The 16,280-nt window shown below is 37.0% G+C and overlaps 1 protein-coding gene across 1 annotated transcript; it reads right to left on the bottom strand.

Annotated features, from left to right (window-relative positions):
* Positions 1-809: 809 nt before the first annotated feature.
* LOC581431 (ribonucleoside-diphosphate reductase large subunit) lies at positions 810-14,973 on the bottom strand. Its single transcript, XM_775332.5, has 17 exons — positions 14,834-14,973; positions 13,494-13,582; positions 11,749-11,926; positions 11,275-11,375; positions 10,840-10,899; positions 10,352-10,391; positions 9,948-10,024; positions 9,456-9,541; positions 8,963-9,104; positions 8,619-8,702; positions 7,940-8,181; positions 7,121-7,322; positions 6,542-6,688; positions 5,390-5,611; positions 4,355-4,663; positions 3,655-3,843; positions 810-2,440 (listed from the first exon to the last, which is right to left on the bottom strand). The coding sequence occupies exons 1-17, from the start codon at positions 14,859-14,861 to the stop codon at positions 2,243-2,245; spliced, it is 2,394 nt and encodes a 797-aa protein (XP_780425.2). The 5' UTR covers positions 14,862-14,973; the 3' UTR covers positions 810-2,242.
* Between the last annotated feature and the right edge of the window lie 1,307 nt (positions 14,974-16,280).

The raw sequence follows: 16,280 nt of genomic DNA, 5'->3' as shown, positions 1-16,280 counted from the left end.
CATAGCAAGTCTACTGTTTGTTTTGTTATTCTCGTATTCCTTAGGTGTAGTTAGGGAACGATCCGTTATTGTCTCAGTGTATACCATACATCTTACTATATTCTTTTATGCAACATTTTTTACTACCAATTTTTTTAAAGAGTAAATTGAAAAGAAGCCTTTTCAATTCAGGTTTCTGCAGCTTTTTGTAAATTTGAACAAGGGTGAATATATCCCACTGTGCCTTCAGCCTCATTGTTAACATTACGCTGTTTTCACGAAGTGACGGTAGTGAAAAAAAATTGCATTCACTTTGCGTGACGATTTTCCTCACTACCGTCACTTCGTGAAAACAAGGACGAATTGAAGCATTACCAATAGTATGTACACACTATTTTATGTCACAGTATTAACGATACATACAAGATGTTGATATCGCCACAAGCAAAACAAGGAGTTGTCATAACTTTTACTTTTAACTAAATACCAATATTATCCCCATCGCCATCAGAATTATGATTCTAATTACCATCACCATCATTATTTTCATAATCACTTTTTAACATCATCCCAAGCCTTTGGACAACCATCATCACCACCACCATCACCATCATTTTTGTCATAACCACCATCATAACAATCTACATTCACCATCATCATTACAAGCCCCTTTTATCACTACCACTACCATCACCACCATTGTCATCATTACCACCATGATTTTTTTCATAACCACTATTCACCACCATCATCATAAAAACCATTGATCATCAGATTTAAAACACAATACATATATATTTAATTAATAATTGCAAACCAGACAAGGTAACTGAAGAGGCAGTCAGCTTTTATTATGTACACATTACTGTACATGGCTATTGTAAATAAATTTACACGTAAATGTAAAAAATTGTAATTGAAAATAAATTTCCACATTCATTGTTCATCATTTAAGCTATTGGAAGAACAAATTCAATTGTCAGATTTGAGTGTATTTTGCAAGGTTATCGTCATAGCAGGGTCATAACACTGTGTTCCAATTTTTAGCCATCTAAAAAATTGGAACAAGTGCATATACGGTAATGTTGTAATTGAGTTTTACTCTCTTCATAAATAATGCTCTTCTGATTTTTTTTTTCTCATAATTTTTTGTAGAATTTCATTTGATTTTTTTTTCTTCAATAAACAAAAACACAAAGGACATACACACAATTGGGGAACAGTCTATACATATTGGATACATGAGGAATCATTAGGTTGGAGGTCGACAAGGTGAAATACACTTTGAGAATATCTCACATGTTGATATTACAATTCCTAAAAATCTAGAGAAATCAAAAATATATCCATATGATCACTCATATGCTTATCCAGCTATAGCCCTGCTTTTAAATTAATGAGGTTTCTAAATATCATATAAAAGTATACATAACAAAAAAATTTACATATATTTACACATTTTATCCTACATTCCGACTAAAAGTGTTTCACAAAAGTAACAAGTATTTGTGCAAGGTTTCACTAAAGTATGTCTTAGGGAGAAATTTATTTAATCTGTCACTTTTAAAGACTAAGCAAACTAACTTGAGGCACACATAATCAGTAATAAATAAAGCTGCATGGCTTGTTAGTTAATCCATATCTAGTTAACACATCATATCAACAGGTTATGAAATCATAATGTGATTTCATAACACATTGAATATCGTACTCTCGTTTCACATCAAAAATCATTGCATGTTCACAATTTATTTGTTCCAGATTCTTAGTCAGAATGTTTGGAATCTTTCTTATATGTAAGATCGGAGACCTTCCGAAAATATATTTTTAGCTTTTTACAAAAGGGCCATGAAATTGCATACAAAGTTATGAAAACTTACGTCGCATTACACATTCTTTCACATCAAGGTCAACTAAAGAGCAGAACCAATGATCTTTGACCTTCCTTACCAGATGCATGATTTCATGGTCCATATTTCAAGGCTCTCAGATCTTACATACAAGATTTGCAATATTTCATGTCAAAGGTTAAACTTAACACAGCAGATGACCTTCAACACAAAATGTGAACTTTCTTCACATCAAAGGTCAATGACATAGAGCAGTAAGTTGATGACATTTAAAAGTGCAATGTTATGAATATTCCACATCAAAGGTCAAAAGCCTACAACATGTACAACGGGTCAATGACCTTTAATATGCAAGTTTAGGAAAATTTCATGTCGAAGGTCAAATACCTACTACACAAGGTAAATGCACTGATCTAAGATCCGCATGAAACGCAGGCATCCTTGTTTTCCAGAGAGCACATCATGGCTGCCTCGTTCTTAGCCCTCTCCTTCTCCTCAGCCTCCGTCAGCTTGGCTCCAGACTTTTCCTTCAAGCTCAGCTTATCCAGAGTGAACTTGATAGGATCGGCAGCTGGACGTGTGCGCAGGTAGTACATGCCAGTCTTCAAGCCCTGTAATGGTGCAGATCAAGAGATGACCAATAATAAATAACTATTTCCAAATGTTATATTCTGTCTTTATTCTGAGCAATTTGGTTAGGAAATAACACAGAATTTGCTACATTTTGTACAAATGAAATTACTATTTCACTACTATACAACAAAACCCTTTGCAATTTCCCCCAAAATGCATAAGACTACTGATTTTCCTATCTGGAGTCTAACTACAACAGTCGACTATGGAGGCAGGATGGAAGCAGCTTACGAAAATCATGGCAAACAATGGAAATTTTCACTTAACCCTATTTTAACTGGGCTATTTCAGACCAGGTTTTTACTGGGGGGGGGGGGGGGGGGGGGGTCAATTTGACCCCCCCTAAGATCTCGGCCGTGTCACCGCCGATCGCCGCGAAAATTCGCATGCATGTCAAGTGAAGTGTATAGAATACTATGGTAATTTCAAATTTTTGAAAAATTCACTCATTTGCATATTTATGGTAATTTATGCAAATAAGGTCATCAAATTCACATTTCTGCCCATAAATCATAGATTATTCATGTTTACGTATTCTTTTTCACTATATATATTTATTAGACCATTTGGAATAATAATACAACACAAAAAATTGGAAGAGCCAGGTTATTCCTTATGTTATCTCTTGTTTTTGTTGTTTTATTTCATTTATAACTACAATTCAACTATTTTGACCCCAAAACAAACATCTAAACTTTAAACAAGACTGAATAACCAATGTTTTATCTATTTTTAGGAAAAATGACTTTTACATATGTTTTGTACACAAATCACGAAAATGAGCGATTTTCGGGCTGACATGCAAAGACAAAAGGTCACGTGACCTTGTAACCGTAGGTCCGATTTTCAAAAAAAATCGTTTTAAAAGATGCGTAAGACTCGAAAGTAAAAAGTCATGAAAGGAAAATTTTATATCTGCCGCGGTTTCGGAGTAGTCGCGAAATTTCTACAGGGGGGGGTCAAATTGACCCCCCCCCCCAGTTAACGTAGGGTTAATTAACTATGTTTCAAATAAATGTTAAAAGCAATCCCTATAATGCAAATGATCAAGAAATGTTCTTCACACAAAGTCCCAAACAATTAAAAAAATCTGAGGCTGCAAGCCTTCAAGGATGAAATCATCTGTTTTCATACAACTGATGTTTGATTTACATGCTGAATACCAATGACCGACAAATTCACAAAAACTCACAGATTTCCAGGCGAAGAAGTGCATACTGGTGAGCTTGCCATAGTTTGGTTCAGCAATGTGAATGTTAAGTGATTGACTCTGATCAATGTATGCACCACGGTCTACAGCCATCTGAATGATGGTCTTCTGTGAGATCTCCCAAACGGTCTTATAGAGTGCCTTGATGTCATCAGGGATTGTTGGAATGTTCTAGAAGCAATGGAATGGTAAAGAAATAAACAAACATTTATTTTTAAGGGATTGACCTTGTTCTAAACACTGAGATCTCTTCAATTTGAGAGAATAATGAATTATTATTTCTTGAAACTATTCACAATTCAGTTGTCATGACTGTATTAAAGGAAAGATTGAAATAACAGTAAGAAAAAGTTTCTGCAAACTACAATGATTCAAGTTGTAAAACGAGGTCAAGAATTCTTATGGCAGGGTTTGGATTTAAAGATATAAATCATATCCTAATCTAGATACCACACTTATCTATATACACCGTCATTAAAGCAACAAAATAAAACAAGTAGCGATGAATATCAAAAACCAATAGGCAGTGCAATTTATTGTTCAATTATCTAAAGTACTACAATTTCTCTTCTCTATTTGTCTCTACAAATTTTTTCAAAACCATAGATATAACAGTTCAATAGAATAATTTGATGCAGAATATTGAAAAATATGAGTGAAGGGTATGACTATAGACACCTACCTGGATGGAGCCATTGTTAGCAATAAGATTGTTCTTCATTTCATCAGACCACAGACCCATATCAGTCAGGTCTCTTAGGAGATGATGATTGACCACCTGGAACTCTCCTGACAGCACACGGCGCGTGTAGATGTTACTCGTGTAAGGCTCGATGGCCTCATTGTTACCCAGGATCTGAGCGGTGGATGCGGTCGGCATGGGAGCAAGGAGGAGACTGTTTCGGACGCCGTGCTTGGCGATGTCAGCCTTGAGGGATGCCCAGTCGTGGAGGTCGGTAGGGGTCACACCCCACATGTCTTGCTGAAGGATCTGTAAGGGATAGTTACAGAAAGAGAGTAAGTTGTATGTTCAGGGCATGTATCAAGGAAATCTTTCTGATTGGACATGATTCTAATTCAATTTTCCTTCTTTTTAATTTTAACCCTGGTTGGGAGACTGTATTTAGAAAATCTGGTTTGCAAGTTGATGTCAAGGGGTAAATTGAAGAAGAAAAATGTAATTTTTTTTGACTGATCATTAGAATTCACCTCCATCGATAAGTATATGTGGGGTATTGTCTTTCTCTATACGTCTTATCAATCTCTGGTTTCTTACACTTAGATTCAAGGCCATTATACTCATACTTTGTTCTGAATTTAATTTTCGCTAGGGCTCATAATATTAAACTCACCTATATTCTCAAATAAACAGCGAGCTTAATGTTCGAATTTTTCACCTGGAATGCCATGTTTATGTTATACTGCAATCATGTATTCGTTTTGTTCCGTTTCCATTGCAACAATCACTTTCAAAATGTAACTACGTTTGTAACGATGTACATTTGATAAATATTGTATTATGTATTGTTCCTGTATTATGTATATATGTACAAAGACTGTTAAACCAGTGAAAAAAAGAATTTCCCGTAAAGGACAATAAATTTTCAATTCAATTCAATTCAATTCAATTACTTTCAATAAACTGGGGTGGTAATTTTCTCTACGACTGGACAAGTTTCTTTGGTGACAGTATCTTGTATTAGAAAAGGTTGCTTACTCCTTTGCTGACTGGTGAGCCCTTGTATGTCTCATAAGGACCAAGCTTAGCAGCAATCTTGCAGCTAGCCTTGAGAGCAGCATAGTAGATAGTCTCAAAGATCTGGATGTTGAGTTTCTTAGCCTCGACGCTCTCAAAGGGGAATCTCATGAGGATGAATGCATCAGCTAGACCCTGCACACCAATACCGATGGGACGATGGCGGAAGTTGCTACGCTTTGCCTGAATCGGAAGAGGAATCATCGGGGTGAAATTATGTCTTCTATTCATTTACAGGAAGAATGGAGATGTTCTGGGGGCCATTTATAAATTTGTCTATGTTTTCTGATTTTGTTAAGCTTTCCACAGATGAGTTGCTCCCCTCGTTACTCTTATTTCTTCTCTTTGATTGTTTTTTTGCTGCTAAACACACAATGACAACATTTCAATTAATTTTGGTGAACATTTTGAAGGAGATCTTCTGAGAAAAAAAAATGCAGTTATCATGATCAGTCACTTTCAACAATGTTTTCATGAGCAAAATATAACTTTAAGGGTACTATGTCCCATTTGCAGGCCCAAAAAATGAAAAGGTTAATTTCCAACAGCATTTGAAAGATAATACTAATTTAGAACTCCCCTTAAAAAAGGGGGGATTGAAAATGTCTTCAAGTTGGAAAATAATGACTATTAGTTGTCAAATTGACTTAGGAGTTATAGAGCCAATAAGTAATAGTCTTGATTTTCAGACCATTGTACCGCATGGTTGTACGTTTTATGCTGCGCAAAGATTCAATCAGTTTAATTTTGGCCATTACAAGAAGTAGGTTATTGATGTAGACAAATGCTCATGTACCCTTTACAGCTCATTTTATGTATGTTATTACCAAAGAAGGAAAAAAGCCAGTCAGTCACTCAATAGTGTCTGACAGTGGAGTCTAGCAAGTAAACGGGTTTCCTTGCATAACTTGAATATTCGGACACTGCTAACGTTTAAATTTCACAGATAGGACATACATGACATATTCATAATTCCTGCAAAGTCCTACAGCATTTGAGGTTGGCTGCAAAAGGGACATAGTACCTTTAATATAGCCTTTTATTTGGATTTTACCATGATACCCTTTCAATAAAATCTTCAGATTCAATCGATCAAATAATGAACTTGCTTACCTCTGGGACTGGGTAGTAGTTGATGTCAATAATCTTGTTGAGATTTTCAGTGATTACCATGGTAACCTCTTCAAGCTTCTTGAAGTCAAATGTACGGTCTTGTACAAACCGCGGCAGAGCGATGGAGGCAAGATTACATACAGCTACCTGTATGACGAGCACAAAGAAACAAAACATGAAAAATAATGCTTCTAACTGCCAAGTTTCAACATAAGATAACACAACTTTGACCAACTTTTGAAATTTCTACACAGCGGTCTGTCAAACAGATCCTTCATATTCCTTCATATTTCAATAGTGATCTGTCCAAAGACAGATCTAGTAACCTATCATTTAATCAAACAACTGTGTTTAAATATTGAGCCGACTACTTCACTACCCATATCTCACATATCCACAATTCCTACCAATTATTCAAACAAATTTATTCAATATGCTCAATTTTGGACTACTCTATTTCTTATAACATATTCAATATGTTCTAGTATGTCATTTGTTTTCATAAAATTGAAGACTCGAAAAAATCACAAACGATTACAAATTTTTGGGAATAAATTGAACTGAACTGAGCGTACTGACCTCATCAGCACTGGAGTACTCTACGATCTCTGTACACAGATTACTGCACTTGATGGTGCCCAAGTTTTGTTGGTTACTCTTCTTGTTACAATGGTCCTTGTAGACCATGTAAGGGGTACCAGTCTCTGTCTGGGATTCGATGATGGCATACCACAGAGCCTGAGCCTTGATTGTCTTCCTTCCACGACCTGCTTTCTCATAACTGGAAAAAAAGGAAAATGGGTTCAATGTTAATTGAAGGGATGAACTGCTCACAATTGTCCATTTTTAATATTCTACCACTCTTACTGGAGAGACTATTAGACATCGTAGTCAGCAAAAATAGACTTACTCTATCAGAGGGGACAGGGTCTGGTAAAATTATTATCAGCTATAAGTCACATTGGTCGAAAGCCAACTTAATATTATCTGAGTTTGAATTACTAGTCAGCAAAAACCTACATAATCATTCACATTAGCAAGGAAGGAATTCTTTGAAAGCTAGAGCCTCTTTTCACAGAAGCTCGGCTAAAGCTGGTGTGAAAATATGATTGCAGGGCCCTAATGGAGAATGGTATTAATACGGATAAGGCTACTCTGGGCAAACAAGAGATATCATTATTATCATTATTACTCTTTCTCCATGATCTTTACTTTGGATTGCATCATTGCACTCATGATATTGAGGAGGTGAAAGTTGGCCATCTGAAATCTCTAAATGTCTCTACTGCACAGCTGACAGAGAGCAATAGCAGATATCAATGCTGCATATATCATCCCGAACTAACATATTTCACAAAGGATAAAGACTTGAGACCATTTTGTTCTTCAAATACTTACCCCTCATAAAGAGTTTCAAACTCCTCTCCCCATACTTCATGTAGCCCTGGGCTTTCATGAGGGCACATAAGGGTCCAGTCTCCGTCAGCTTCCACCCTTTTCATGAATAGATCTGGGATCCAGAGACCGTAGAACAGGTCCCGAGCCCTCTGCTCCTCCTTACCATGGTTCTTCTTACAGTCTAGGAAGTCAAAGATGTCTGCATGCCACGGCTCCAGGTAGATTGCGAAAGCACCAGGACGCTGCAAGAAGGGACATAAGGAGACGATTATACTGCTTCTATACAGCGTGACTGTATTCTACAAGTTGTCTGGCAACCTACACCTCAATCCATGTGAGCTCAACTGTTTCCGATGTTCATGTTCAAATTAGCATTAGTAGAAGGTAAGGTTCATGATAGTAGACATTCATTGAAAATTACAAGTATGGACAATAATTTATCACCAGAAACCATGGCGATGCCCATGTCATGCTGAAAACTGTACATTATTTTTGCTATATACCTCTTTCACAGTTCGGTGAGGAATCTTGTAGATTAATTGGCAAGAATACAATAAATCTCTCAAAATTTCTTGGGGTGAAGTTTCCTTGAATACTATGCATTCTCTCACATCGCTTGTTTTGAAAACATGGTATAACCGTATTCTCTGAAAATGAGATGTTTGAAGTGAATCCTTACCTTGTTTCCTCCTTGGTCTACATATCTAGCTGTATTGTTGTATACACGCAACATGGGGAGTAAACCATTGGAGTTACCGTTGGTCTGAAAAAGAGAATAACAACCAATTAGTACATGTATGAAATAATAATATCAGATACTTCTCTATAGAGTTCATATCCATCGCAAAGCGGCTCCTTTACACGATGGATTTTAAAAGGCATTCTGTTGGCAACTGTCAGTTCTGAAATCATCTTGTAAATTACATTTATCTAAGCGGCAACCAAAATAAGAGGTTTCACAGTCTAAATGACAATATTATCAATATCAATATGCTAAATGGACAAGACATAACGGCTCCTTACCCCTGCAATGTAGCTACCCGATGCCCTGATGTTGTGTATGTTGAGACCGATACCGCCAGCCGTCTTGGAGATGAGGGCGCAATTCTTTAGTGTCTCATAGATACCGTCAATGCTGTCATCTTTCATCGTCAGGAGGAAGCAACTGATTATAGAAGAACAAAATCAGAGATTAATAAAGAAAACTGAGCTACACAGCTGGTCGAGTTGATACAACACAACCTTACAAAACAATTCAATCCTGACAGTTTTGTGTACTGTGCCTTTACCTTGCAGTATAGGGATTGCTTAAATACCAATCCATACTCTCTCTAAAAAAGATAAAGAGGGCCTGCAAAAGCTTCTAGAATTGGTCCACAGATGTAGCATTGCGAATAAGTGCTGTAAAACCGGAAACTTCCATGCACATGGAATGTTCATGAATTTTGTAAGTAGTTTGATTTGCAAAGGTCGCCCTGTAACCTAAATCACCTGTCAAGGTATTTCCATGTCTCACCTTGATAGCTGTGGTCTGTTGGTACCAGCGTTGAAGAGAGTCGGTGAAGCGTGCGTGAACCACCTATCTGAGAGGAGATTGTAAGTCTGGTGAGAGAGAGAGAGAGAGAGGGAGGTAAAAAATGATTAATAATCATATCAGAACGTCATCTTAAGGGCATGCAATGTGACTCAATCAAATATGATATTGTAATGAATAGAAGAGCGTAAATGGAGAAACACAATACAGAAAGCAATGAACAAAAAATGAAAATGAACATCAAAATTTATATTTAGGAAAACAAATATTTGGGTGATTGGTTCTTGTGTTATAGTAAAGGTTTCCATTTTCCAACATGCATTCTTTCTGTAACACCTGTCCAAAACAGAAAAGTAATGCAATCATGATGCAAGATTTTACACACAGGCTGTAGCAGTAAAGAGTATTGATGTTTTTGTTTAAAGGGCAAAAGATTTGAACATTTATGAAGTATTGTGGGAAGGCAGAAATTACCTGTATTGCTGCATCAATATCCTTTCCATGGATACCCACAGAAACCCTCATCAACATGTGCTGGGGTCTCTCGGCGACTACAGGGAAACAGAGAAGACAAATTACAATGATTAGACAATTAGTATGTCACAGATGATCAGGTTTTTTTTCTGGTAAAAATCTGTAAAGGTAGAAATTCAATAGTATGTCACAGACCCCAAAGACCAAACTAAATGTACATGTAGGCATCATATTGATAAAACATAATAAATCATACCATTCTTAAACCTATGATCTGCCACTGTCAGGTAATCATTTTGATTTGTTCATATCAAAATCTTTGCTTTGGTAGTTACACCCTGCAATATAATTCCTATATATACGTCTTATAAAAATCTTTTACAATTTCACTATTTTGCACTTACCTTTTCCATTAATCTTCAGGAGGTAGGATCGTTCTAGTGTCTGCAAAGAATAAGACGATATATTATGGTACTTGGGGAGAAAATGATAAATGGATACCACGTCTTTATTCCAAGATAATCTTTAATCTCTCAGTCTCCCCACAATTCAATCAATTTGGCTCAAGTCTACCTCGGAATCACTGTTTGAATAATTAATTCAAAGAAATACTAACTCATTATAGTATTTGACATAAATTCTATTTTAGAAGAGCAGAGGGGCATGAGGCCACATTAAATGTTATTATCAAATTTTTAAAATCTTCCTGTTACTACAAATCTTTAACATAAACTAGGCCTGATATGAAGGTTTGTAAAGGGAGTGTGGGGGTGGAGGTGAACAAAACAGTTCAAGTAATCCAAACCTAGAATCACAGAACAAATATTATTTGACACTAATATTCAGACGTCTCATCACCACTAAACAAACATTATCATAACTCGCTTCTCACCTTGAATCCAAAGTAGTTGTATTCAAAGTCCCTGTCGTAGAGTACTGCAGAGTTCAGCCTCTGTGGGAGGAAAATAACATCAACTTTATATAAAATATTGTGATAATAACTGAGCATTGATCAGGAACAAAATTAATTAGTGATTCATTTTATAAAAAAAAAAGGAAATATATGACATTAACCGTTATCATATCAGTTCAATTCCCCTTTTTCAAATTCACTTCAACATCATCCTCACTTTTTACATCAATATTAGTTGTAGAATAAAACGTCTGAGAACTAGTTGTTGATCTATTAATTTAATGGTTCATTTGATTATTTCTTCTTTCTACAAAATGTAGAATGTATGGGACTACATGGAAAAAGGGTGGCTTCCCTACTACTTGCTCTTGATATGGTGTTGGATAGCTGTCTACATTGTTACACATTACTTACATCAGCATTGTCATTGATGATTGTCATGGTTTCTTCGCTAATAAGAGGGGAATGTAGGCCGTTCCTTGGGTTTGTGTACTCAAAGAGATCCTTCATCACAGCTTTATAAAAATGAAACACATCAGAATATTACAGAGGTTTAGTTGAAATTCTTTCAATGGTAGATCAAAAATACTTTCAGTTTCTTCAATAAATTACATTTATGACCCCACATTCGACACATATATCTTGATAATCAAAATAAAATCAATCAATCCAGTTCAAAATCTGTTTTCTTCATATTATGAAGAGTTAAATGGATGAATGAATTATTAATTTTAACACAAATTAAGATTATGACCTTTGACCTCTCGATATCCACAGTTTGCCACCTTTCCTAATTAGGTATTGTGTGTGAAGAAGGGAGAGCAGACAAACTTTTAGAAGTTTAACAGATAGGAGTGTTTGCTTTATACTCTAAAATCAGTAACTTACCACTGAAGAGTTTCTTTGTCTCTTTATGGAGGTTAGAGACGGCGATACGGGCAGCAAGAACGGCGTAGTCAGGATGCTTGGTCGTCATGGTAGCAGCGGTCTCTGCCGCGAGGGTATCAAGCTCTACGGTCGTCACACCTGGGTAGACCCCGCTGATCACTTTCATGGTGATAACAGCCTGAAGAATGGCAAAGTAATTTTACAAACATCAATATGCATTTATGGGACTGAGTAATATCATTGGTTCTGACAGAGCCTTGTAAATTTTCATTTCAATAACCGGTAGTTAATATCATTCACTTCAAGTACAGCCCAACAAACTGGCTTGTTATAAAAAATACACAACATAAATAATAGCCGAAGCATTCCCCTACATTTAATTTTACCAGATCAACCCCCCCCCCCCCTTGAAATTAATAAAATGTCTCATTCTATAAATATACTGCACATTATTGGTTTTGCTTTCTCTTTTGTTGTGACTTTATGTACCAGGAAGGCTCATAAATTGTTGCAATGATATTTGTTCAATGTTTTCCCCAAATTTCATGTCATTTATAATGTTGTTGCCATGGTCTTCCATGATCCCCAAATACATGGCCAAAAGATCTGCAAGCTATCCAGCTCAACAGCTTTTACTCTATATAATTGCACACACTCTGAGATGGTGGGGCATATAACAAAATTCTATAAAACAGCATTGCTTGTAATTCCATTATTCCATCAATGCACAACAGACCTCTATGGACTTCCCTAGGAATGTGTAATACAAGAGAAATTTGTCAAAGAGATGTTTTGGTAAGAGGCACAGGGTTCATGCTGGACATGCCTTCCAATAACAAAGACCTCTTACACCAAATAGGTGTGAACTTGTCCTTGGTCCCATACTACTCCAAATCAAGTTTAATATCTGATTTAAGTACATCTCACTCAGATTTCCTATTACATACATGTTTAAATGATGTGATATATAAAATATGTATAAATAAATGGAAGAGTGTATTGCACATGTAGTTTTTATCTTGTGTCCCTAAAACTAAAAGGCCCTGATGAAAGATACAGATTTCCTGAAAACCAATTGGTGCAAACAAGTGTAGGCCACATTTGCCCCATTGAGTTAAATAATCAAAAAAAGTATTAGAGTACCCCCCCCCCCACAGCAAATCCATTCAATACCTCACCCCCCCCCCCCAACAAAAAAACAAAACAAAACAAAAAAACAACCCCAAGGTATACTTCATGCATGCTACATGTTTTAAACACGTATTACACATACAGTAAAATAGTTCTGATGGGTACATGGAAAGCATTGCTTAATCTCACAAAGGGAATTTTCTTGACTAGAGCTGCTCAAACAGATATTCCAAGCTCGGTTGTTTGGTTTGACAAGTTCAAGAAATTCCTAACAAAACTAAGTGACAGAACCCTCACCTCCAAAAACCTTTAGACTGCATATTTGTATTTGTTCAAATTTGGGGTTGTTTGCAAAGAGACAAAAAGCACAAGATCATCAAGAACTCAAGATGATAAAGATTTACATCTCTTTCTCACAATTGCTATGGGATATGCATTAGATAAACTGTTGGATTCAATGACTAGGCAATTTAAAAAATTGGATTCGTAGCCTAAAATTGTTCAATCATGTTCAATCTTGTTAATGTGAAGTCCAACAATAGTTTCATGTGACTGCCAATACCTACAAATTTTCCAGGCATTTTTTCACAGTAAAAACAAAAAACTTTTCTTACCGGGTCGATAAAGTCTGAATTCAGATTGTAACATAACCTCTGAATACGAGATGTGATCTTGTCAAACATGACAATCTCCTTCCTCCCATCTGAAATATAGAAATTAAGAAAAGCATGGATTTATTAAAGAGTAAAGACCTTATCATTCATTAGAATATCAATTCATTTTTCTGGCAGGAAGAACAGTTATGGCCACAACATAAAACTAGTGGAAATATCTAAATAAGGCCTAACAAAGTAATTATTCATTGTTGATTACAGAAAAACTCTGAAAAAGTTAAAAGCTGTAACTAAAATTCGGTCGGAACAAGATGAATGTGATAGCAAATCACATGATTTTACATGATTTTTTTCTCAAGGGGGGGGGGGGGGGGGGCCGGGAAGCCCGGAAAAACTGTGCGCCATCTACACGTTCGTAATGGCGTTATCACAGTTTTTCCTTCATAATCATTTTTGCCTTCGGCGTAGACTAGAAGGGATGGGATTGATTTAGATGACTCCGGCGGCGAGAGTTTAACACGGCTTGCAAGATTTTCAACATGGATGTCGATTTTGACCCATAATTTCCTTAAAAGGGACCATTAAACGGATTATTTCAATCAAGTTAGTAAGTGGAACCGATGTAAGTAATAGTATTATAGCCTAGGCCTAATTTACATTTGGATATACTCGAGGTAAAATGACATTTTGGGGGATTTTGGGGGCAAAACGCTACGACCTGAAATGGCCGTGGCGTTATCAAGGGAATGTGTATAGACGGTTTCCGTCTCTAGTCTAAAGAGAGAGCCGGCCGACCCTACCCCAATAAGAGGCAAACAAACGAAAGAGACGGAAAATTCGGTCTAACGCTGATGATGACTTGTAGTTGTAATTTAGGTAATTAACAGACTATGATTTAATGAATATGATGAAGTACGACTATCGACATTACTGTAGGCCTAGTATGACGAGGAAGTTTGACATAGACCCTAGTCTAGAGTAGAATCTAGACCCGAGACTAGTCTATCAGTATCAGTATCAATTATCACCATGGCCATGATCACAAATGTCATTTTTTAATTTTAAATTACCCGAGTCCACCAGCATTAGATATGGAGTGAATTCTTTAAGAAAAACATTTTTATTTTAACTTGGTTTTACTGATTTGAAACTGACATACAAGTAGAACATAAGACTCAATACAACTCAATAATTACAGTGTCACTCACAATAGCCAAAGTCACATCACACATTCACAAAATGCACAGTCACTCACTGCACCCTGACTCAAGTCTCAAATATTTAGTAATTTACAAAGAAAACACATGAAAGACTAATTCTTATTATCAGTATAATCTTACCTCTCTTCTGTACGTATGTTCGCTGCATCTTGGGAAAGTAACTTGGAATATACAACCAAATTGCAAGAAAAAGACAGACTGATCACGACACAATGACCGCTACCACTACCAGTTCACCGCTCTCTAGCTAGCTGTTGAAAACAGCGCCAAAATAAAAAAGATTCCCGCGGTATTACAACTCAATACGTACACATGTACGATTTATGGGCTACGGACGTAATTAAGAGCAGCCAGTCAGCTGATTGGCCAATGCAGGGGTGAATTTTCTGAATTCTGGCGCGCCAAGAAATTTCCATTGTTCGGTATTGTCAATCCATAGGCAGCCCGCCTGACTAAACAAGGAATTCGCTCCTTTAGTAAAGTTGCTGATTATATTATAACACTGTAAGACATCATAGACATAATATACGTTCTCTACCCGGTTATTTGCAGAATAGTAATAGTATTAAATAGTGGTAGTATAGTATGAAAAGTAGTAGTAATAGTTATAACAATAATTATCATAAAAAAGAAAATGACAATAATATTAACACTAATAATAATAATGATAATAATAATTCAATTCAATTCAATTTATTATTTCATAAAAAATCACATACAATATATACATTAAGAAGTGTACTGGATCATTAGCACCCGATAAAGCTGATGGCTTGAGGGAAGTGGGACACTTTTTTTTAGGTCAGCCAAGGAGGGGGGGGGGGAGGGGGTTCGCCAAAATACACACATAAAAAATAACAAAGGGGGGGGTTCAACCCCCCAAATTCCCCCCCCCCCCCCTGCGTACGCGCCTGATTAGGGTTAATTTTAGGGTACTTACCTTACCCTTAAACCTAGGACTCGACTGCATACTCACCATCACCTTCATTATCAGCAGCAGTATAATTCATTGCAATAATTCATAATATCCATCACCATCATCATGCAGAATCATCATCAAGGGCCCCAAAATCATCATCATCCTCGTCATGATCGTCATCTTATCTTCATCGTCTTCCTCACCATCCCCACTATCTCACTAGCACCATCACCAACATCATTATCAGAGGCGGCCCTCCGGGGGGGGGGGGGGGGCAAGGGGGTACAGTGCAGGGGCGGCGATTTCTTTTCATGACCGGGGGGGGGGGGGAACGAAATGCGAGGGACGAGGGAGCGGTGGTGTAATGAGCAAAAACCTTTTTTTTTGTTGGGGGGGGGGGAGAAAAAAAATCCGCATCCCCACCACTTTTGCATGTAAACGCAGGCCCTGGGAACGTTTTTCAAAGTGGGAGGGGGGGGGGGCTAAAGTACTTACGATCAGGTAGAGCAAAGCAAAGCAAAGTGGAGCGTAAATTGGCGTAGGGTCCAGGGGCAAAGGCGGGTGTCAAGAGGTGGAGCCTCACGAGGCTCAGGGGTTTTAGGCATTTATTAAGGTCAGATGAGCATCCTGCATGGGAGCAGAGCCCCC

Source organism: Strongylocentrotus purpuratus, unplaced genomic scaffold (assembly GCF_000002235.5).
Source record: "Strongylocentrotus purpuratus isolate Spur 01 unplaced genomic scaffold, Spur_5.0 spur5_scaffold_11, whole genome shotgun sequence".
Classification (NCBI taxonomy): Eukaryota; Metazoa; Echinodermata; class Echinoidea; order Camarodonta; family Strongylocentrotidae; genus Strongylocentrotus; species Strongylocentrotus purpuratus.
Note: the sequence above shows the minus strand (reverse complement) of the source record. Positions and strands in the feature narration are given on the sequence as shown.

Coding starts and splice junctions, on each gene's coding strand:
- LOC581431 (XM_775332.5), bottom strand. CDS start 14,861: ATGCAGCGAACATACGTACAGAAGAGAG. Junction 11,376..11,748: donor GACAAAGAAACTCTTCAGTG/GTAAGTTACTGA, acceptor ATTTTTATAAAG/CTGTGATGAAGGATCTCTTT. Junction 9,105..9,455: donor AACAGACCACAGCTATCAAG/GTGAGACATGGA, acceptor TTCTATAATCAG/TTGCTTCCTCCTGACGATGA.